Source organism: Trichosurus vulpecula, chromosome 2 (assembly GCF_011100635.1).
Source record: "Trichosurus vulpecula isolate mTriVul1 chromosome 2, mTriVul1.pri, whole genome shotgun sequence".
In the NCBI taxonomy this organism is placed as follows: Eukaryota; Metazoa; Chordata; class Mammalia; order Diprotodontia; family Phalangeridae; genus Trichosurus; species Trichosurus vulpecula.
In genome coordinates this window covers 436,697,444-436,721,333 of record NC_050574.1, presented here as the reverse complement: position 1 = coordinate 436,721,333, position 23,890 = coordinate 436,697,444, and the positions used below count along the sequence as shown (strand labels likewise).

General features: G+C 35.4%; 2 protein-coding genes across 10 annotated transcripts in view; one reads left to right on the top strand and one right to left on the bottom strand.

Moving 5' to 3' along the window:
- The window catches only part of CASK (calcium/calmodulin dependent serine protein kinase), a 410,968-nt gene that overhangs the window by 194,024 nt on the left and 193,054 nt on the right, over positions 1 to 23,890 (top strand). The gene's annotated exons all lie outside the window — the stretch shown is intronic.
- Positions 6,555 to 7,553, bottom strand: GPR82 (G protein-coupled receptor 82). Its single transcript, XM_036744938.1, has one exon. It carries the CDS (start codon positions 7,551 to 7,553, stop codon positions 6,555 to 6,557), a length of 999 nt encoding a protein of 332 aa, XP_036600833.1.

Sequence of the window (23,890 nt, the reverse complement as noted above, 5' to 3'; positions counted from 1 at the left end):
TAACCTCTAATGTCCCTTTTAACTTTAACTATGTGGTCTTACAAACTTATTATTTCTCTTAATTAAGATTTGCCAAGAGAAGAGTGTAAAAACATGGAAGAGAGGGTGGGAGGAGCAGGCATTTCATGAAGACTTATTCTTCTCTCAGCTAAATAAAAAAAGATTTCACACACAGAGAAAGAAATGCATTAAATTCAACAGGAAAACAGGGAGAGGCAACAGGGAGAAGTTTAATAGGGAAAGTAGAGTCAAGAGAAAATAGTCACAAGTACAGAAACCCAGCTATAGAGAAAAGAAAGTGTGAGAGTCCGTCAGTAATTGGATTTTGGATTGGATGAAGAGAGCAGGGAAAGAGGTTGGGGAATCAACCACTTCAATGATAACTCACTAGGTAAATCCTATTTCTTTATGTGCTTTTTAAAGAAAGAAAGAGAAAGGGTGTGAAGAGGAGAAAAATGATAAGAGAATGTGATGAAAGGAAAACAGTCTACTCTGAATGTCAATGGTATGAACACATCAATAAAGTGGAAGAGAACAGCATAATGTATTACAAAGTAGAGTCTAATAATGTATTATTTACAAGAATCAACTTGAAGGAGATTCAGAATTAAAGATCTAAGAAAGTTGTTATGAGAGGTTGGAACAGATTTGATTATGCAACAAATGAATTCAAAAGCAGAGATAGCAATCATGATCTCAAAGAAGAAACATTTAAAAAGTACATGGTTCAAGAGAATCAGGGAAACTAGCTTGTGTTTAAAGGCACCATAAATAATGAAATAATATAATGTAATATAATATAATATTTATGCACTGGCTAGCAACTCAATAAAAATTGTTGACTTTTTATGGCAAAAACTAGTACATTGGTTATTTCCTTAACTCAGGATGCTACTTCCCATCCTGCTTAGAATTCACTCACTCTTCATTTCCTCAGTACAACTCCACAAGTATTTTAAAAGCACTTATTTATTAAGCACTCCTCCTTTGCCCCAAACTTCAAGACGTTTTTGCCATTTAGGTTAGACTACAGTTATAATTATATTCAATAGACTGCCTGTCTACAGGCTGTACTTTTTAGTTTTACTGACTATCATTACTGTCCATTTCAGGATTTTGTGCTTGCATGTTTTTGAAGAATTCATTAGGTTTTTGCTCCAGCTAGAGGAAATTAACATTCAAGTTATTTTATTCCTCTTAATATTTAAATTGGTAGTTTCATTCACTAAACCTAACGTTATTAAATTATCTAATATTAATAATCTACCAATAGTATTGGAATTCTGTTGCTATCTAGGATGACTTATAATAATTATGTATGTCTAGTATGCATTCATTTTGGAAAGCGTCATGATCAAGTCTAAAAATTGTAACTCAGTAATAATAAATGAAATTTCAGTAAGCAGGAAAATTTATGAATGTTGGTGTGGAAACTGTTTTGTGAAATGATTGTAACATGAAATTAATTATGAGTATCAGTGTAATCCTATGTCTTCAAGAAGATGTATCTTTGAAGGAGACTTTTGATTTTCATGTAGCTATGCAGTGACTTTTTTCCCCTTTAATTTGTCTATTTTGCTTAAAAAGTATGTACACAAATATGTATTTCATCTCAATATCTTCTCATTTTCTTTCTTTCAATTCAAAACTACATTAGGAGGAATGAGGAAGGAAATGAAGGTCAATATTCCTGTTATCCTCTTTCTTTCCTCTTTAGCTGAAATTCCCCTTACCTGTGCTGAGCATTCAGCAATTTATGCGGCATGGGCATTCTACCCTTAATTCCTGCCAATTGTCTTATCCGGCTAGCAGCTTCTGTGGGGGTGTAAGATCCACCCACAGCCAGCACCCAGAAAGCTGCTGGCATGCTGGGAAAGCACAGGTTCTTTTGATCTGCTTAACCAAGGAAAGCAAGGTGAAGGGGTTGGCAGGCTTACTTTAATCCAGCATACAGACAGCATTCAGTTAGTTCAGGGGAGCATACAGACAGCATTCAGTTAGTTCAGGGGAAAAATCCAGTACCCTGAACTTCAGAACAAAATACAAACAAATTACAAACATCAACAGACAGACCCAATACAATTCATAGTTACCAACATTTAGGTTCAGCCCGAGAGCTTGGAACAAGGGCTGGCCCAGAGTCACCCTCGCCACCACTGCTGCTCCACCCGAAAAGGGATCTTCAAGCTGTCTTCTCTCCTCTTATAGGGTTTTTGACATCATCAAGCGTCGTCTGAATGACCAGAGCTGATTGGTTCTTGAGTTGGCCCCTCCCCTTAGGACCCTGGGAGGTCCACATCCACCTAGATTAGGTTAACACCCAATAGGGCATGGCTCTGGAGTTAACACCTCCCCTTAGCCAGCCCCATGAATCATCACAAAGAGGTGGACCGTGGTGTAAAAAGCCTCTACTGTCCCAGACATGTAAACTAGGCCCTCCCTGGAGTTAGCCCTACCTTGGGCCCCAAGGGCCCAGCACCTAGTAAGGCTTAATGAAATACACCGAGTCACTCAAAGAAAACAAAGGCCATTTTGCTTACAGGGAGGTGTTTAAATCGAGCCTTTTTTTTTTAAAAAAACCTTTTTATCATGGTTTATTTCAGTGATAAACTTGAAGTCTTGAAATAGCACAAGTTAGCATCTCTATGCAAAGGATAGTTCATATGGTGGTTTTCTGTTTGAGTCATGTCTGCATAGGATGGTTTAGTGCTTTTAATTTTTTGCAGCTTTGGTTTTAGTTTTTCTCAGAAACTTGCCATTTGAATGTTTTTGTGGGTATGCTTCTCCGAATAAGTTTCTTCACTAATCTTTATGCACGTTTGGCTGATAGCTAGCTATCTCCTCTCTTTTCTTCTTTCTCTTCATTCTCTCTCCCACCCCCATTCCTCCAATTTAGCACTTTATTAGAAATGTATATACAACACATAATACTGTTATCCTCTTAAATCTGATTATTAGTGTTTTTTTTTTCTGTTGCCTTTAGTTTTTCATACTCTTTTTAGATATGCCCTAATGCTTAACAAAAAGTTTTTGGTGTAACGACCTTGTTTTTGGACATGTTCTATGTTCCACAGAGCTCATTAATTGTCTGTTACATTTATAAAGTTCTTGAATTTAATTCATGTGGAAAGTTGGGTTCTTGATAATAATACTTAGAAAAATCTTTACAGCATGGTAATCTACAAAGTGATTAATAGTATATATTTAGAATCATTTCTCTATTTTCCCCCCTTCCTCACAACCTTAAATGTTTTAAAAATGCTTTTTGGACGGGATTCTTTTAACTGCTATAATTTAACTGTTTTCTACCTACCTTGCCAGTAAGATTTGTTTGTTTGTTTTGTTTACTGAATTAAAAAATATTTAAGTCAAGTAGATTTGGCAGATTATATTAACTTGTGAGAAGAGGGAAATATTAATGCCTGGGAGAACCAGGAAAGGCCTCATGTAAAACTTGGAACTTGAGCTGAGTGTGAAAAGAAACAAGGGATTGCAAGAAAGCAGAAGTGGAGCCAACTTCATTCCAGGAAATGGAGCCAGCCCCCCAAAAGGCATAGACATAGGCAACTTCTCACATGTGGACAACTACAAAAAGGAAGCCATCTTGTCTGTGCCTTAGAGTTCCATGGAATGGAAAGGCTGGAAAGGTCAGAATTCCTCAAGTAGAAGGGCGAGAATTGGGATGAAGACCACTGTGAGCCAGATGTTATTGAGAAAAACCCGGGACAGGATGAATAATAGCCACCAACATATGCGCGGAGCGAGAAAGAGTTTGCAGTTTCAAGTTTTTTTTATGTTTTTGGCTTTGTAGAATAGATCCCCAGCTACAAAGAATTGTAGAATTGCCATCTGTATTTTTTATCTTTCCTGCAGCTAACACAGCGTTGTTTGTTGAATTCGTTAAATTGAATTGAACAGTTGCTCTGGTTAAATATTACTTACTGAAATCCAGGTTTATTAGCCTATTTATTATTTTAGTTCAATAAATGTCTTTTTTAAAAAAAAAAAGAAGTTGGGGGAAAGAATAACCTGTGTAGCTCCAGGGGAAAAGAGATGTCTTGGAGACCAGTTGAAATGTAGTTCCTAATCTAATAATTCATCAATTACTCTGTAGTTGATATTTCCATAAAGTTGAAGTGGACATCACCATTTATTTTCAGGTACCTGGACAAGTTGTTTTGTTTCTTTATTACTCTGCTGAATAAGCAGTCAAAAACTCAACTCAGAAAAAGTATGACTGTGCTTTGGTAGGTTAATTAATTTGCTTTCATAAAAAAGAATTAAAGAAGATATGTAATTATATATATATATATATTATATATATGTACGTAGACATAAATACATGTACATGAAAGTTACAATTACTTTTAACAAATGATGCTAGGAAATTTGTACAATAAAATTTCACAATTGGCTTTATAGACTTAAAAGATTAATTTGATTAATGGTAAGAATTATTTCATGAATTTATAAAATACTTTTCAGCCATTGATTATTATCCTTTAATAAATAAATGAATCTGGTAGTTTTTTCTGTGTAATAGTAGAGTCACACATAATTCATAATGGTAATTATTCAAAAACCACAAACAAATAGATCAATTAACTAGGCTCTGAAAAGCAGGGAAGAGGAGGGAGAGTATTCTAGGTATGTGGAATGTTTTGCACTTTACAAATTCAGTGGAGGAACATAGTTTGTCTAAGGAAATAGTGTGAAGCAACACCGCAAAGGTAAGTGAGAACCAAATTTTGGTGGACCTTAAATGTCAGACTGAGGAGTTTGTATTTTTTTAATAAGTAATAGCAAACTATGAGGGAAAATATAGACATTTAATTATGATTAACTTAAAATGCCAGAAATTTTGGGTTTCTTCCATTAGACCAAGGTTTTCTTTTTTTCCTTAACTAATTATTTTTTGCATTCTTTTTTTTAAAATTTCTGAATTCTCTCCCTCCTTCCTGTTTCCCAGCCATTAAGGCAAACAATATGAAATCAGTTATACATGTGAAATCATGTAAAACATTTCTGTGTTAGCCATGTTATAAAAAATGTAAAAAGCAAGAAAAATAAAGTGAAATAATTATCTTTGATTTCTACTCAGAATTCATTATTTCTCTCTCCAGAGGTGGATAGCATTTTGTATCACAAGTCTTTCTGTATTGTCTTGAATCATTGTATTGATCAGAGTAGCTGAGTCTTTCACAATTCATCATCTTTACCATATTGTTATTGTGTACAGTGTTCTCTTGGTTCTGCTCACTTCACTTTGCATAAGTTCATATAAGTCTTCCAGGTTTTTCCAAAATCATCCTGCATGTCATTTCTTAAAGTACAATAGTATTCCATCACAATCATTAAACACAATTTGTTCAGCCATTCCCCAATTGAAGGGCATTCCCTCAATTTCCAGATCTTTACTGCCACAAAAAGAGATGCTATAAATATTTTTGAACATAGAGGTCCTTTTCCTTTTCCTTTTTTTTTTTTTCCAATCTCTTTGGGATACAGACCTAGTAGTGGTATTGCTGGATTAAAGGGTATGCACAGTTGTATAACCCTGTGAGCATAGTTCTAAATTGTTCTCCAGAGTGGTTACACCTATTCACAATTCCACCAACAGTGAATTCATCTTCCAGTTTTTCCATATCCCCTCCAGCATTTGTCATTTCCCTTTTCTAGCATGTTAGCCAATTTGATAGGTAGTAGGTAGTAAGTCATAATTGTTTTAATTTGCATTTCTCTAATTGATAGTGATTTAGAGCATTTTTTCACATGTCTATAGATAACTTTGATTTCTTCTAAAAACTTCCTGTTCATATCCTTTGACAATTTATCAATTGGAGAATGACTCTTATTTTTATAAATTTCATATATATTTTTGAGAAACTAGGCCTTTAACAGAGAAATTTGCTCAAAAAATTACTTCCTAGTTTACTGCTTTCCTTTTAATCTTGGCTGCATTGGTTTTGTTTGTGTAAACATTTTAATTTAATATAATCAGAATTATCCATTTTACTTCCCGTGGTCCTCTCTATCTCAGTCTTCCTTTATTCATAGATATAACAGGTAAAGTTTTCCATGTTCCTCTAATTTGCTTATATCACTCATGATGTTAATCATGTTCACATTTTAACCATGTCTTGGTAAGCATTGTGAGATCTTAAAAACCAGGCTTTTCTTTGTGAGAATATCTGTTCTGAACTCCAAGAATTATAAACATACTCATTTTTATGAACCTTTGTGTTGGCGTTCATAGGATTGGGTTCTAGTTATTTAAACACTTTCTACACAGGACTAATAAAGTTACCTTTGTTTTCATTTTTGTGTTGAAATTCTGAGCTAATGCCTCTGAAAATAACCACAGGCCCAGCTCTTTGTAGCAAAAACCACAACTACAAATTAAATTTTATGATGTTTTTTTAAGATGCCAAATGTCTTTTTATACTTTATTGTATCAGAAGAGGTACAAGTTATTAATCATCCATCTTGTCACTGAGGTTTGCATGTATACTTTCCCCATTTCCGTGCTGGATTTGATGTAAAGATCAACTGCTTTAATGTGGAGAATTGGCCTTTCTAAAGAGATTATATAGTGTCTTTTTAAATGTTTTATCTAGTAAAAGGAATATAATGGGATCTGTGCTACTTCTGGCAGCAGCAAGACAGATGAGGAAATTTTTTATTTCCACTAAATGCCCTAGTCGTTGTCTGTCATTTGATTTGGCTAGGGCATAAAAAATGGGCATAAAAATACTATATGGAAGAAAGCAAACTATCAGTAGAAATTGAATGACTAAAAGGTGTCTTTTTACTGAACAGTAAGTGGAATATTTCTTTGTAATAGATGTGCTTTTCCTTATTTTCTTCAGATAGCTAACAAAAGAATAATATGATAGCAATACCACTAGAAAACAGAAACCAATAAATGCAGTTCCAACAAGTCTTGCAGTCCCAGAAATTTCCGCACCACATTCTGCCACTTCACTGTAGCACATTTTCCCATTTTCTTCAGAAAGCTCCACAGCAGAGTAATATATAGTAACTGGAATTACTGTGGCCAATACAACCCCCCATATAAAGCCACACAGCTTTTTGGCAAAGTTGGGCTGGCAGAATTTTTTTAGTATGCGTCCATAAAATATTTTTTCATACAATGAGGCATTCTCTTCCTGGGTGAGGTCTTTTTTTATGAGGGTAGCATAACGGCTTATGGCAATGCAGCTTAAAGTGGTAAGACTGATGAACATGCTGACATGCAAGAACAGAGTACCCCAAAAATTGACTACATTGCATTGTGTTGACCCATATTTCCATGTAGATCCTTCCATGAAATAGGCACTCACAAAAGGCATAGCACTACATACAAGCAAATTTGCAGTCACCAGATTTGTTAAATACATGTGTGTTGATGTTTTCCTAGTAATTTTTCTTAAAAATACCCATTGTGAGAGTATGTTTCCCAAAAGTCCTAGAATGCATAGAAAGATATAAATGATAGGTAAAACAATTGAAGTAGCCACTGATTGTTGAATATATGTTGAATTAGAATCCATTTGTACCAAATTTTCTTGAATGTGGTGCAGGATCTGGAATAGAATTGTACACAAAAGGTGATTTCATGTTGTAGTTTTGAATAAGAATTTGGAGAAAGTAATAATACAATTATATAGGATATGTTGCTGCTAAAATAGATGAAAAACATCAGTGTCTTCTCTATTCCCAAGTTGTTGAACTGAATGAAGAACAACTAACACAGTGATTATTGTAATGGAAAATACCTGTATCTAAAAAAATTTTTTTTAAATAATTTTAAATGCCATATTTGTTCTTTGTACTAAATAAATTTTAAATTCTTCAGGCTTCGTTTGTAATAGTTAATGATGGTAATAATTTCCTTTTCTCGAACAGTAAACAACAGTAATTGTTTATAAGTGCATTGTTATGGTAGAGTCTCACTAATCGAAGAGAAAACAAATCTGATTCAGTTTAAAATAATTTTAAACTTTAAAAACAAATCAAATTCAAATCCATAAATATTTATTGGACAAATATAATGCAATCCTGTTACCTTCAAGTACATGTTGACAGTAACAGAAAGTTTACAGAAAGTGTTGCCAAGTGAAAGTCATTCAGGCTGACTGACATTAGGTAAAGCCTGTCACCACACCCTCCAGAACGTTAGAGATTGTCATGCTCCACGCTTGTGGCACACATAACCTAACACTCCTCTCTGCCCCATTCCAGCTATAGAACTATAATCAAGTCGGTGCAATTGTTGGTAGTAGTAGAAAGGGCTTTTCTATCAACTCCTTTGTGATTCTACTCACCATCTCTGTGACTTCCCAAAACAAAATATTCCTCTGAGGCTACCACTCCCTTGTATGTTCTGTCTCCATTATTAGAATGTAAGCTCCATAAAAAGGCAAGCCCTGGTTTGCTTTTTCTATTTGTATCCCCAGTGCTTATCACAGTGTTTTGTGGCACAGAATAAGGAAGGACTTAAATTATTTTCATTATTTAATGAAGAAAAATGTTAAGCTAATTTTTTTGTTTATATAACCCCCTCTTTATAGTACAAGAGTATACTTCAGTCCAGAAGAGCAGAAAATGGTATAGGTCCTAAATTGAGTTCTAATCTGAAACAGGGATAAAATCTAAATCACAAGGATGATGAAGAGGCCTAATCAGTTACAGGGCACTTATCATCCACAAATACTCTTAATAATTTTCCCCCAAATCCAGTTTTTATATCTAAAATACTACTACAGAAGTTATTTTTCTCTAATGATCGTTGGGAGCTGCCTGTCTCTATTGAAATATTTGAAGTTTTTCAAAAAACACTATTTTAATAACAACAGCAGTACATATGTAATTTTTTTTTCTTCTCACTTCAAAGGCCACACAGGAATCCCCAAAGAGTTGAATTGTAAGTCTTAGATCATGGCTTGTCCACTCTTGTTATAGGAGGCTAGAGAAGGGTTGTTTGGAAAAGACAGAGGAAAGGACCAATGGGAATAGAGATTTTGAAATGAGGTCTGTTATCAGGAGCAGACAAAAAAAAATTGACCTATACTCAGTATCCCTATTTATTGAGTGTAACAGTACATCTCCATTTAAATAACATGTGAAGTGCTTTGTAAATCTTAAAGTACAATGTGCAATCTCATTATTATGAAATACTTTAGGTCTGGTCCTTTAAAGTTTGTCGAATTCTTTTCTAAAATTTTATTCTCAAATAAAGGAAAAAACGTTAGCACTGTAAGCATTTGCAATTCCACTTTTCTTTGTTATGCATTTTATGTGATTATCTAGTATTTGACAAAATAGCAATGCTACTATGTCTTACATTAAAAGATTCTAGTTCATAAAATAATACTCATTTTGAAGCAGGCAGACATTAAACATTTACCAAGCACTTACTATGTGCTGTGTACACTATTAAGGCTCAGGGATACAAATACAAGCAAAAAGAGTCACGATCCTTTCCTTCAAGGAACTTAAAGGAAAAAATGAAGAGGGAAGAAGGTACACATGTTGGGGCATGGTGGCAAAGTCCAGAGGGTCTGTACTTCAAGACATCAAAAATTCCAGATGTTATTTCAGCAAATGTTTTCTTCAATGTCTACTGTCTACAGAAACTGCCAGGCACTGAGAGATGTAAAGTTTAGCTAATGTGCATTTTCCATTGACACTGATCTCAAAACATCTGCCTATCTTCATGAGTTGTTATGATCAAAAGAATTCATCACCTGGTAGATGACCTTCTGGTGATGTGTGTCTTCAAACTTAGACTAATCTCAAAAGGCAAATGTCCGCCACTGTTTCTTGTACTCCAAGGCTTTTAGTCTTGAAGTGGAACAGAGCTTGTGCTCCACCAGCATAACTTTGAGTAACCTAGGATCAGTCACCTCAGTGGCATAATGAGGCGTCAGAGTAAGACTTTAGTGAAAGAAAAGTAACCTGATCTAGATAATAGATATATTTTTCTTTTCAGAAAACAGGAAATAAACTAATTAGAGTACAAAACTCTTTGTTTTACTAACAGACTTAAGTTTACAGTGTGCCCATTTCTACTTATACTTTCCAGACCAGGAGTTAGCAAATTATGACCTGTAGGCCAAATTCAGTCTGTTGCGTGTTTTTATTATAGCAAGGTTAGTAATGGTCTTTACATTTTAAAATAAAGTTTTATTGTATTTTAAAAAGTACAAATTTTTAGCTTTCTGGACGTATGAAAAACAGTTCTCAACTATATTTATCCTGGCCAAGAATCAGATAATTACTCGATCGGTTCCACCCATATATGTTCTGGATCAAAATATTAACTTTGGAATTTATATCTGGAAAATTTTTGAGGCACCTCAACTGAAGTAATATGAATCCATCATAGCCTTTGAAGCTTGGAGCCTGAATTCTATTGTCCTAACAATTTTAAGAAAGCATTACTAAGGTAAAAATATATAAAACCTAATCTATAATAGTAGACAAAGAGTGCTTTATGGTTTACAAATCATTTTGCACATATTATCTGTGTTTACTGCTTACAATATAAGATAATTATTATAAATACTATCCCCATTGTACAAATTAGGAAATTGAGTCTCATTGAGCTTAAGGGACCCACAGCCCCTTTTCTGGAAAGTGTTTAAAGTTTATGTATCCAGCTGTCTTTCCACTATACAATGCTACCTCTCAATCTATGACTTCATTGATTTAGAAATCACAAAAGCTGAAATGAACATATTCTTATCTTAAAATCTAAATCTCTGATCTAAACCGGCTTTGATTTTACATGTACGGTACAGTCTTGATATGATCTACCTCAAATTCTGTTATATCATGCTTTTGTAATAATAGTTTACATGGGTGGTACTTTAAGATTTTTAAAAGTGCTTTACATATAGTATCTCATTTAATCCTTGTAACAACCCTGTGAGGTAGGGACTATTATTCTTACCATTTTATAAATGATAAAACTGAGGCAGACAGAAGGCTAAATATCTGACCCAGGGTCACACAGGCAGAAAGCATCTGAGCATGTTACCTAAGATTGCTACTGCCTGCAGATATTCCCACATCCCCCATCTTTTAATAATACCTCTTCATCCTGCAATTCCATCAAGCTATCTTTCTATGTCTCTTCTTCCTTTCACAGCCAGACTGCCAGAAAGACTTTTAGACACATCACCTCCTTGTCTTCACTTACCATTTGGGTGTATCTTCTAGGTCTGCCAGGTTTCTGGAATTGCTTTCTCTAGTTACCTAGGGTCTTGTAAGTGTTAAATCTATTGACTTTTTTTTTTCTCTGAAACTTTGGGTATTAGAACAATTTCTTTACTCTAAATGCATTCTCTTTTCTCAGATTCCATAACAGTGATCACTTGGTGGTTCTGCCTATCCCGTTCTAGAATTTGTCTCTAGTAGAAAGAACGTTATCCACTAGCAAACCTGGTTCTCCCTTGAGGACTGTCTTGGGCTTTTTCTCTACTCTTTCTTGGAGCTGTCATCAGCTTCTATGGGTTTAAATGATCACATCAACTAAGAAGACCGCCAGATCTGTATATCCTACCAAGCTCTTTCCTGAATTCCAGTCCTGCTTATCCAGTCACCTGGCAATTCTGGTTAATTCTGCCTTTGCAGGATCTCTTACAAGGCCTCTGCCTGTCACATGAACTAATGTTAAAATGTTCCGACTCATCTCCCAGCCTCTCCTCTCTCCCCTCTCCTAGCCACTTTCCATATAGCTTCAAAATTAGCATTTCTGAAATATAGATCATTCCCTGGTCACAAATCTTAATTGGCTCCTTATCACCTCTAAGATAACCCATTACCTCCTTAGCCTTGTATTTATAAAGTGTATAAAGTCCATTGTAGCCTTGTTCAGACACTTCATTTCAATTACTATCACACACACTTTTTCAGCCAAACTGTGACCTTATTTTCTGAACTCAACATACCATCTCCCCCTCTGTGCCATTGTGTCCCCATGCCTTTGATGCACACCATTCTCACGTCATTTTAGAGGTGATTTTAGAATTTTTTGAATGTTAGAAATTCTAGCTTTCTTCAAGGTTCAGCTCAAGAGCCACCTCTCACTTGTTACTACTGTCTTCCTTCTAAAATTACCGTATTTTTATTTACCTGGCAGAAGATTTTATCTTTCCAATAGAATATAAGTTTCTCAGAGGCAGGGACTGCTTTTTGTTTTCTTCATCTCCTTAATGGCTAACACAACACTGCCTTTGTGCATAATACTTAATGTTTATTGATCTAGCTACAAATGTCTCTGCTTCATTTAGTAGAGGGAATCTTATTATTAGTGAAGCAGTATGTAGGACTGCTCGCTAACTTTTTGACTTTGCTTCTCTTTTAAAACTGAGAATCATCAGGAAATGAAAGAGACAGTGGTGTAGTAAGAAGAGTAATAGACTTGGAGTGGGAGATGCCTGGCTTTAAACCTCCCTCCACTACTTATGAACTGTGAGACCACGAACAAAATACTGAACCTCTCTTTGCTTGAGCTGCTTCGTTTATAAAATGGTGTATCATTGTGATACCTCTGAGGTAGAATAGAATATCAGGTATGCAAACCTACAAAGTAGTACAAAAGAATTCTGAGGAGGGGAAAATAGTATTGATTAGTCCTGTTAAACAAAGTTGGTTTCTGTGGTACTCTTGACTTGTTAAAAAAAATAGCATCTGAGCACCTTTTTAAGCTTCTTGAAGATTGTAGAGGGGGGGGGAGAGGGAAAGGGAAAAGGTTGTATATAATTTTTCAATATATGTATTGAACAGCAAACTAATATTTTCAGCTTCATCCTTGTTCCTTTTCATTTAAAAGAAAGTCTAACAAAAACAGAGGGAGATTTTTATAATCTTCTATAAAGACAAAAGTTGAGAGTAAGTTGCACATATTATTTTCTAATAAGAGGTTTTTGTTCATCTTTCGCCTTTAAGGTAAAATAGTAACATGTCACCACAGTGCTTTTAAAAGTGCTTTTTGAGTTTGATTGAATTGAATCATGTAATATAAAACCTTCTACTTTTTTAGTTGTTAAGTTTCAGTTTTTGATGAATTTTTAAAATGTATAACATAATCATGTATCCTTTTGTGAACATTTTTAGAGTTCTAAAAAATTCTGCTTTTCAGTATTTTCAGCATTTTTATTATCTAATAGATAAGTTAGCAATCTACCTTACCTGTATTAGATGCAGTATTATTTAGAGTCACCAGTGATGGATTTCAAACATCAGTTTCTCTAGTCACTGTTCCAAAATTCTTGTGTTTCAGAAAATTCTCATTCAGAAAATTCAGGCAAATTCTTTTAAAATTCCAGTAGATGTAGTTTCTCAGGAGGCTAAGGTATCCTAAATTAGGTTGTTTAAACAACAAACAAACCCAGAGCCTACAGTGCAGTGTACAGGTCCAATGTAACAATTGAAAACAGATCTATTTTAGTTTCTTAAGGTTGGAGGAAGTTAGCAGACTAGTTCCTTATTGGCTATTTTAAGTTCTAGTTAGTTAACTCAAATTACGCTTTTAAAAATAAGCTAGTTAAGAGTGGAACCAAATTAGTTTTGGTATTATATACTTTGGTAGTCTTACACACTTTGGATAACCATGTTGTAGTCACATAGCATGTTGGACACGAATGTGGAGGGGACTCAAGTTGTCTGTCCCCACAAAAGCAAGATGACTCAAAGCAGATGTCTAATTGATGACAGCTCACTAGCATTATCTTTGAGCACTTTTCCCCCCGTGGACCATAGCACACCAATGCTATGGGTTTTCTTGGCAAAAATACTGGAGTGCTTTGCCATTTCCCTTTCCAGTGGATTAAGGCAAACAGAGGTTAAATGACTTACCCAGGGTCACACAGCTAGGACGTGTCCAGGGCCATACTTGAACTCAGGTCTTCCTGATTCTAGGCCCAGCATTTCCCAAACGAATCTTAGAAGTCTCTGGGAATGCCAATATTTTGGTGTCTATATAGGAATCTTCACTTCAAAGAAAGTTGCAAAGGTTAGATTGTAGGTATAAAAAGCTGGGGGCAGGAGCTACTCTAGTAATCTAATACTGAATTAATAAAAGCTCCATTCAATTTTCCAACTGAAGGCTGCCAAACATGTAAATAAATACAGCGGAAAAGCTATACCTGATGACAAACACTACCCTTTTACACAGAAGTACAGAATCTTAGATCTGGAGGAGACCTAAGAGATCCTCTATTCAACCCCCTCATTTTAAAAATGAGGAAATTGAAACTGATGATTTAAATTACTTTGTCTCAGGCTGCTGAGCTAATAATTGGCAATTGTGGAATTAATACTTAGGCATTGTGATTCTAAATCCAGTGTTCTTTCCATGCTACCACACTGCCTTCTTAAGTAACCAAATGAGGATATGAAAAAGAGAGAGCTGATGTCCTAAATATGTTTGTTATATAGAGTTCCATATTTCATTCATCTTACACATTTAAATTAATGCAGTAATTGTGCCATTTGGAACTTTTTGAATTCTTTTGTTATTTCCCATAATTTCAATAACTTTTATATACCATTTTTGTAATCTTCTTTTCCATAATATTTTTCCTCTAAAGAAAGGGCAGGGTTATTATGCCAGTTTCTAAGCCCTGATGTGTGAGGTACTCAGTCTCCTTTACTGCGGTCAGTGACAATGTTAATTTCACTCTTTAACGTCTGACATTTTGCTGCTCCTTCACTAGCTATCACTATTTCTCAAAAGGATTGTCTAAATCAAAAGATCATTCTAAAGAATTTAGAGAAGAGGCCATGAAGATTATGAGCTGATATTTGAAAAGGCAGTATTTATTCTTAAGCTTTCTTTTCAAATTTCATGTTTGGGGATGATCTAGGGGCCAGGCAACTGTTGTAGATTCTATTCACTGGCATATTTCCACTGACTTAGAGATGCATTGACTCGAGGCCAAAAGAAGGTAGTAGGAGGGACATATAGGAGAGGAGGAACTATCCCAGGTATATAGATATGGGAAAAAAAAACTTTCAGCAGGGGGTGGATCTAAGGGAAGAGTGCATTCTTGGTATAGTACAGTGTGAAATATAGCTCTGGAAAGTGTAGGCTGAACCCAAATTCTGGTGTACTTTAATTGCCAGGCTAAGTGGTATATATTTTATTCTAGAAGAAATGGAACCATTGAATATTTTTGAACTAGGGTTGGCATGTTCGTATCTATGCATTAAGATTATTTTGGCAGCTATATGAAGGATGAATTTAAAAGGGGAGGGATTAGAGGTTGAGAGAGCAATTAAAAAGGTATTGTAGTGGTCTACATGAAAAGTAATAAAAGTGTACAGAAGGTTAGCAGTGTAGGTTGAGAGAAGGGGACTGATGAAAGTGAGATTGTAGAGGCAGAATCATGTAATGACAATCAAGGATGACTCCAGAGTTACAAGGCTGGGAAAATAGTGATACTAGGAACGTAAATGGGGAAGTTGGAAGAGGGCAGGTGCAGGGGAAAGGATGACAAGTTTAGTTTTGAAAATGTAGGGAAAGTTTAGGACTCAATATATAGATTTGGGGTCTATAGAAGTGATAAAGACATGAGAATAAATGAAATCACTTAGAGAACAAGCGAAGCTTGGAGGTGAGGGGAATGTGACCTTGTCACGTTTATTCAGGGAGCAGGAGGAAGAGGAGGGTGAATTGGCAGAGACCAAGAAATGACCAGAGGAGTAGGAGGAAAACCAGAAGAGAGTACTGTTAACAGTTACTAGATGACACTGGAAGGTCAAAAAGGATAAGAACTGAGAAAAGCCCATGGCATTTAGCAATTAAAAAGTCATTTGTGTTGTGTAGATATTCAGTAGAGTCATGGGATCAGAAGCCAGACTGCATAGGTTTGACAAGTAAGGAAGTGGCAAGGTAATGAGGAAGTGAAAGACAACAGTCATTTAATAAGTGCAGTCTAAGTAGCTGCTTTGTACTCAGTACTCTAGCTATGTACACCCTTTGAAAAGGGGCTTGTATGGGTTTCAGAGGAATATTGGACAGAATCACTGCCCTTAAAGAAGTCTGTGAGGCAAGATTTGCGTACAGGGAACTATTTGAAAATAAAACAACATATAATGAAATGTTAAATCTTTCTGTACAGGGAAAAAAAATAGAAGCAGTATATAATGTGATCATTGTGTACTGCAGACAGTAACACCAAAACCTAGCTATCCTTTGTGACCCCAGATATCAATATTCAAGAGTACACACATGCCACCTTTATTCTTTTTGCTTTCATAGGGCCACAGATTAGCATTAACAGGGACTCTTCAAGATTATATAGTCCTCTGTCTTCATTTTATAGATGAAGAAACATTCCATGAGAGTCGAAGTGATTTATCCAAGGTCACATAGTAGTAAAAGCTGTGATAAGAATCTAGGTTCTGACCCTAACCCAGGACATTTCCTACTACACCATCATGCTTTGTGCATGGGAACAAAAGTTAAATTTTCCTACATTTTTTTTTCTTATTTCCATGAAGGCCAGGGGATGGGATTCATTAATTTGGGAAAGTATCTGTAAAATACTGTATTAGGTAGGTAGAGCTACTAGTTCTCGGTATATTCAATTCCACAATATCCAATTCCACAAACACATATTATGTGTTTACTGTGTACCAAGGTACTGGGCTAGACCTGAGAATACAAAGAGCAAGCAGAAAGTAGTTCCTGCCTTCAAGGAACTTAAATTCTGAGGCCTGAGTTCAAATCCAATTTCAGTCAATTACTAACCTTATGACTCTGGACAAGTCAGTTTACCTCTCGTTTTCCCCATTGTAAAATGGGATATTAATAGCAACTGCTTCCCAGAGTTATAGTGAGGATAAAGTGAGATAATGCTTGCAAAACACCTTCATTAACCGTAAAGCACTATAAAAATAGTAGTGATTTTTATTGTCATTTTTATTAAAGTGAATTATTGACAAATTAGTGAATATAACATGTAAGTCAAAAATATATGTGTGGAGATATCTGTGTGTATATATAGAAAATATACCTCGAGGAGGGCAAGAGTACTAAACAACTTGGAGAATCAGAAAAGGTTTCCCATAGAAAATAGCATCTGAACTGATCCTTAAAGGAAGACAGGAATTTTCTGGCCATTGGAAGCAGCCTTTCCAATGGCTCAGAGATGAGCCTGAAGGCCTACTTCAAGGAACAGTAAATAGGCCAGTCTAGCTGGAATATAAAGGGGAGTGTAATAAGCCTAGAAAAGCCAGCGAAAAACAGATTTAGAAGGGGTTTCAGATACGAATCTGAGAAGTTTTTAATTTATCCTAGATGTGATGGGGAGTCACTGAAGGTTCTTGTAATATTGGCATATTCATTTTGGCCAAGGGGGAGTCTTACACAATCATTCCCTTCCCCATCTCCTTTACTTGATGTATCAAGGCCTGACATCAGGAATTTGCTCAGTTGATTGGCCTAGTATTGCCCTAATAAAAATAATTAAAGTGCCCTCCATCCCTTAATTGTTTCCTATTTATCCTGTCTATAGCGTGCTACATACCCACACACCTACACCCCCGCCCCCGCCTCCCCCCCACATTGGCATGTTGTCTCCCTGTTGAGCTGTATCCCCAGTGTTTAGCACAGCACCTGCCACATAGTGAACACTTAATAAATGTCTTTTGATTGATACACAACAACCACAAGTAGAACTGGGTCAACAGATGGGTGATAGGTCAAACTGTATTTGTTTGTCCTGGCCATTTCATTTACAGCAACCAGATATTTTCTCTCCTATTCCAAATTTAGACAATAGAAAAAATACCATCATATGGTTTTTGATTTGGTATCTTGATATTCTACTTTGCTTCTGCTACAGTGAGAATTCAGAGAACTGAGAGCTGTCCTAGTCTTTATTTTTACTGAATGTGACCTTAAGCAAATCACTTAATCCTCTATGTTATTCAAATATAAGATAAAGTTTTAATGATCATTCCTATTTTTCTCATTGATTTTTGGAAGAAAAAATGAAATTTGAGCTATTAAATGAAAAAGGAATACAATCGGAAATATTTATTTAAATATAAAATCTTGGGACAGTATTAAGGGACTTTCCCTGAATAAAGTAATGAAGAACATTTTTAAAGAAAAAGAATGAACCATTAACTTTTAAAAAACACAGAGGGTAATGCCAAGTTGTTTGATATCTTTGAATGTAGTTTAATTGTATTAAGTTATACTGCTTATAAAGAAGAACCAAAAATCAGTGGAAACGTGCATAGTTAGCCTAAGTAAGCTGTAGTGTGTTGTCAACGATAACTTGCACAAAAAAGTGTCTTTAAAAATATCCAATCAATATCTGGTTGGAGAAGGAGATGGGCCAGAAGACAAGGAACAACAGCCTTAGAACTACACTAATACAGATTTAAAAGACTACTCCTTCATTTGTTGTACTTGCTATAGAATTCAATCTGTATGGGGGGCAAGGTTTATAGGAGAATATGGATAAAATTTTTACAGGTTGAGAAAGGCATAGATGAGTTGTGATCCATACCCATTAGAATGAATTAACCCACATTGATGAGGTCACACATCCATTGATGATAATAAAGGCTTATAAAACTCTCCATGCTGACACAATGGCTTTTTGATGCCACTTCACTGAAATTACTTCATCTATAAATAATGACTACAGTAAATTCTCATTTAAAATGTAGGGAAATAACATTTAAAGTACTTTTTAATCTGCCCTCTGGTGAATTGATATTTTCTCTAGTTTACCATACGCATATAAGCAATTTTCAAAGATTTCTAATACAATTAATATTGAAAATGTGATGAAAAGTTAGATAAATGGTATTTCAGAATTTGTCAGTGCCACAGGGATATTATAAATATTAAATATGATACTCTTAATGTAGATGTTATGGTTAATAGAGAAATAATTGTCAGGAAAAAAATTCCAATGAAATTAGGAGGGTAATATGTATCATTTCAATTTGACTTTTGTATGCTTTAACTTTTCTGAATTTATGCTGCATATTGACAATTTTAAAATGTAATGTTATCTGTTTTGTATTTTTTTTCATTTTGCTAAATATTTCTCAATTATATTCTAATCTGGTCGTGGCCATACTTGGGAGGGCAGCATGTGTAACACCTCTACTGTGGAGGAATTTTTTAAAATTGTAAGACATTACCAACCAAGGATTTATGTACATTTTATTGGGAAGAAGAAAAGACACATTGAACAGTTAGCTAAGAACAGAGGACAGTAACTAACCTTTTTAAAAACACACTTGTAGATGAAAAGTGCTTCAAGGTCAGGGAACAGATGAAGCACTGTGGACTAAAGTGGTGAAAGCCTTCAGGGGTAGAGCTGAAATTTGGCCTGAACCTTGGCGAATATTTGGTAAATATGGATGTGTTTAGGAAGGGCGTTCCAGGGTAGGAAAACCATCCATAAAAAGGCTCAGAGGTGAAATAAACACATTTAATTTGGTGAACAGTAAGAAAATAATAAGAATAAAAGTTCTGTAATGGAAATAGTGAAAGGCAAGACTAGGTTATGTTTTAAATCATTGCAATACTCTTCACGTACTGGTTGCAGTTAAATCAAGCATTTACAAATGCTTAATTACAAATACTGTACAAAAGCATTTCCAACTTCTAAGAAATAGATTTTTTTAAAAAAGTTTTATAATACTAATTATAATACTTGGCAGTCTTGACTTAAATGCTTTGTGAATTTAGCGACATTGTTTCCTGGTTAAAGTGTTGGGGGTGGGGAGAAATAATTTTATCGTGAGGACTGAGAAATAATGTTACAAATGTGGTAGAAAAGTAGGAACTGATAAGAATTAATATACAATCAAATACTTAAGTGAATCTTTTAACTCACAAATTTGGAAATTCTCTACAACAATGCAACTTGGAACCCATCCATGTCTTCCCACCCTGTGTACCTCTTCTTGTCCATTCCTTCTCATGAGCTCACCACAGTCAGTTTACCTCTCGTGGGAGGCTGCACAGTAGAGCCTCTCACCCTCACTCTTAAAATTATTCCTCATGAAAATAAACATAAATGGTTAATGATGATAGCATTTCTGTTTGTGTCTAAAATGTGAAGATGGAAGTCATGGGAGGTCAGGCTTTAGAGTGACCATCAACAAGTATGAGCTGGATATTGGTTTTCTTTTGGGGAAAGGAAGGGGGATGGCCTGGAGTTCAGTACATGACTGCAACAAGTAGTTGGATTGGATGATAAAGATACATGGAATGAATCACAAATAAGTTTTTTTTAATTAGCTTACATAATTATTATTATCTTTTAAATTAACAACATCATACTAGTATTGTTGTATGGCAGCAAAACAGTAGAGAATTAAAGATAAGAATCACAAAGAGGGCAGTGGAAAGATGAATGGTGGATGTGAGCAGGCCGTAACATACAACCAATGAGTTACTGCAATGAAGAAAAGAGGGAGAAGTAGGCTTTCTCTCTCAGCATTGCCTGTAGTCTGTAATGGAGAAAATCTGGAGGCTGTTTCAGTAAGATAAAGGATAAAACAAGGCTATCTATTGTCAGAAATATTTAATAAAGTCCTAAAATTACTGTTTCCTTGACATGATAAATAACAGAGCATAGAGAATAAGTTTAGAGAAGTAACAAAATCATTACTTTTTGCAGACAATAGGGTGTTTAACCTGCATAACCCAAGAGATTGAACAAAAACCATTGAAACAGTATCATTAAATATCAGGAATAAACCTACAAAAGCATCATCCTCTTGTATTAACAGCAAAACATAACAGGCAGAGACAGTAAAAGAAATTTTATTCAGAGTAGCTACAGAATGTATAAAATATCTTGGATTCCAATTACCAATACATACACAAGGGAGTAATGTAGATAAAACTACAGAGTATTGAAATGAAAGAATTGGAGAGACTTTTTTGTTAACAGCTGTGCTATGCTAATATATTGAAAATGATACCGTAGTATCTAAATTAAGTAAAAAATTTATTGCCATACCAGTCAAACCACCAAAGGGGTAACTTTATAGAGCTAGGTAAAATTTTAACAAAAATCATCTGGTGGAACAAAAGGTCAAAAATCTCAAAGGAAATAATGAAAAATGTCAAAATAAAGGAGACTTGTAGTACCAGATATAACTATACTGTACCATACTCTACCATACCATACAACACTGTACTGTACTACTCTGCTACAAAAAGTGAGAGTTCTGGGGTAGCTCTGCTTCCTTTACTAAAGCATTTATGTAAATTTCTGTGTTTGTAGGTGGGGCACTGCATGCAGCCTGCATTTTGGACAGCCCTGCTCTATACAATCGTCATTTATGAAACAGTTCCTTTATGAAAATTCATCCTGTATTATAAAATAGGAACTTCCTGTCTTTGCCTTGATGACAGCAGTAGTACTGAAACTCCCAGGTTCCAATAGGTATAGGATAGAAAACAATGGAGGGACAAAAACCTTTGACCTCAATAATCTTAGTGTTGTTGAGATATTCAGAATATATTTCTTATTAAAATACACTTAATTCTCTCTTAGATTTTTATTCTCAAGTTTTCTGAAACTCTAGAGGTTCCATGTGATTTTTCTACTTTTAGAAAATGTAAAAGGTAGTATTGCCCAGAGATGGAATTGGCCTTGAAAAGGGAAGAGAGTAATAGTATATCTTTCTGTCATCCATTTGAAATTATTAGGTTGAATTATTTTGGACTAGGTACGGAGGTATTAAAAGAGAAAAAAAAATGGACTAAGTGATAAGAGATGTGACTGCTTGTAGAATATTAAAAAGCATTATAAAAAATAGAAAATATTATCATGTTGATCCTATTCTATATAATCTCCCTTACCTTCTACTCTTCCCCATTATTACCCTCTGTTTTAGCTAGAGCTATCTGATAGGTCACCTCTTAATGTTCCATACTCCTTTCTTTTTCTGAGACTTTCTTCATGCTCTTCACTTTTCTTAGAATATACTCACTCTTCTCTAAAGTTATCCGAATCCTTCAAGGCTCTGCTCAAACCCCACCTTCCTCACAAAGATTTTACCTAACCACTGTATTCCACACTTATTTCTTCTTTCTCTGAAACCTTGTAGCACTTAATATCTGTATAACATTGCATTTGTCACTTACCTGCATATGCAATGTTAGCTCCTTCCCACTGGGATTACTTTCCATTTACACTGTTACATCTTTCACCTACATAGTTATTTGCTTGTTGTCTCCCCCATTAGATTATAAGCGCTCTGAGGTCAGGGGCTATGTCTTTGTATTCCTGTCACTTTATATAGCTCCCAGCACATAGTAACCATTTTTGAAATTACTGACCCAGATTTGCAACCTCACTGTTAGTCAACAAGCATTTATTTGAGTGCCTACTATGTGCCAGGCACTGTGCTAACCTCAGCTTCTCACTTCCTTACACTGCCCATAACAAATTGGCAGATCTTACTGTTTTTTTCTTCCAGTTTCATGCATATTTCCTCTTATCTCCACTCAAACAGCCACCACTCTTAATTCTGTAAATTACCACTTCTTGCCTGGATTCTCAGAATAGTTGCCTTTCCTCAAAACTCTCCCTATTCTTATTCACCTTCTAGATAGCTACAAAAATTATATTGCTAAAGTAGACGTCTGTGTTACTTGTCTGTTCAGTTTAACACTAGTGCATCTTTTAATCTGGTAGATATTTGTAGAAGATATGTGTAGCAACCGGTGGCACAGTAGCTAGAACACCAGGACTCAGATACTTCCTAGCTGTGTGACCTTGGGCAAGTCTCTTAAGCTTTGCCTCAGTTTCCTCATCTGTAACATGGGGATAATAAAAGCACTTTCCCAGGGTTGTTGTATCAATTGAGGTAATTGTAAAGCACTTAGTACAATACCCAGCACATACATAGTAAGTGCTATATAAATGCTGTTATTGTTAAATTACTAGATTGGCCCAGGTGGTGGCAGTAAGTAATAAGAGGGAAATTTGCTAATTCCTGTAATTATACATGTCACTACATTTCCCATCTCTGTGCTGTTGCACAAGCTCTCCTCCATGCCTGGAATGCACTCTCTCCTCACCACTATACCTTAAGATCCTTGGTTTCTGTCAAGACTCAGGTCAAGTGTCACCCTCTCTACCTGAAGCCTTTTTTGGTCTCCCATCTACTATTACTCCTCCCTTGACCTCCAAAGCACTTTTTAATCTATTTTGCAACTACTGATATTGGCACATGTTGTCTCTCCCTTTTGGATTGTAAGATCCTCAATAGGAGTATCCCCAGTGTCCAGCTTGATATACAGGTAATGCTTAATAATTGCCTACTGATTGAATGTAAGAGACTGATTATGGGAGTTACCATTAATAGGGCTGGGACCATGCTTGGATAAGGTGCCTAGAGATTCAAGAGCAGAAAAAAATATTTTTGGAATGGCTTGTTAAGGGTCTAAGTAGGGAGACTAGTGAATCTAGAACAGGGTTTATGGACTGGGGAAAATAGAGAACATTAAAGTAGTTGGAAACCATGATAAAGGAAAATCATAGATTTGGGAGAAATAAAAGTGTGACACTTATTGGGATAGCAGATTAACGTCATAAGTGGGAATTTCAGGTTCACAAGCTTAGAGGCAGAGCAGTTTCAATTAATGAGGATGTGTGTTGTTCTTGTCGGTAGCAATACATCAGCTTTTCTAGGGCGAGATCTTATAAGACTGTAAGCCAATCTTCCTGCTCCCAGTCTTATGAATCTATGACTTCAAGAATGGGACTTTGTATGTCACAATAAAGAAATGAATAAATAGAAATACATTTACTTCTAAAGAGAGTATTGGCATATGTTATCTATTTTAATAAACTGGTGGCAGCTAGGTGACATAGTAGGT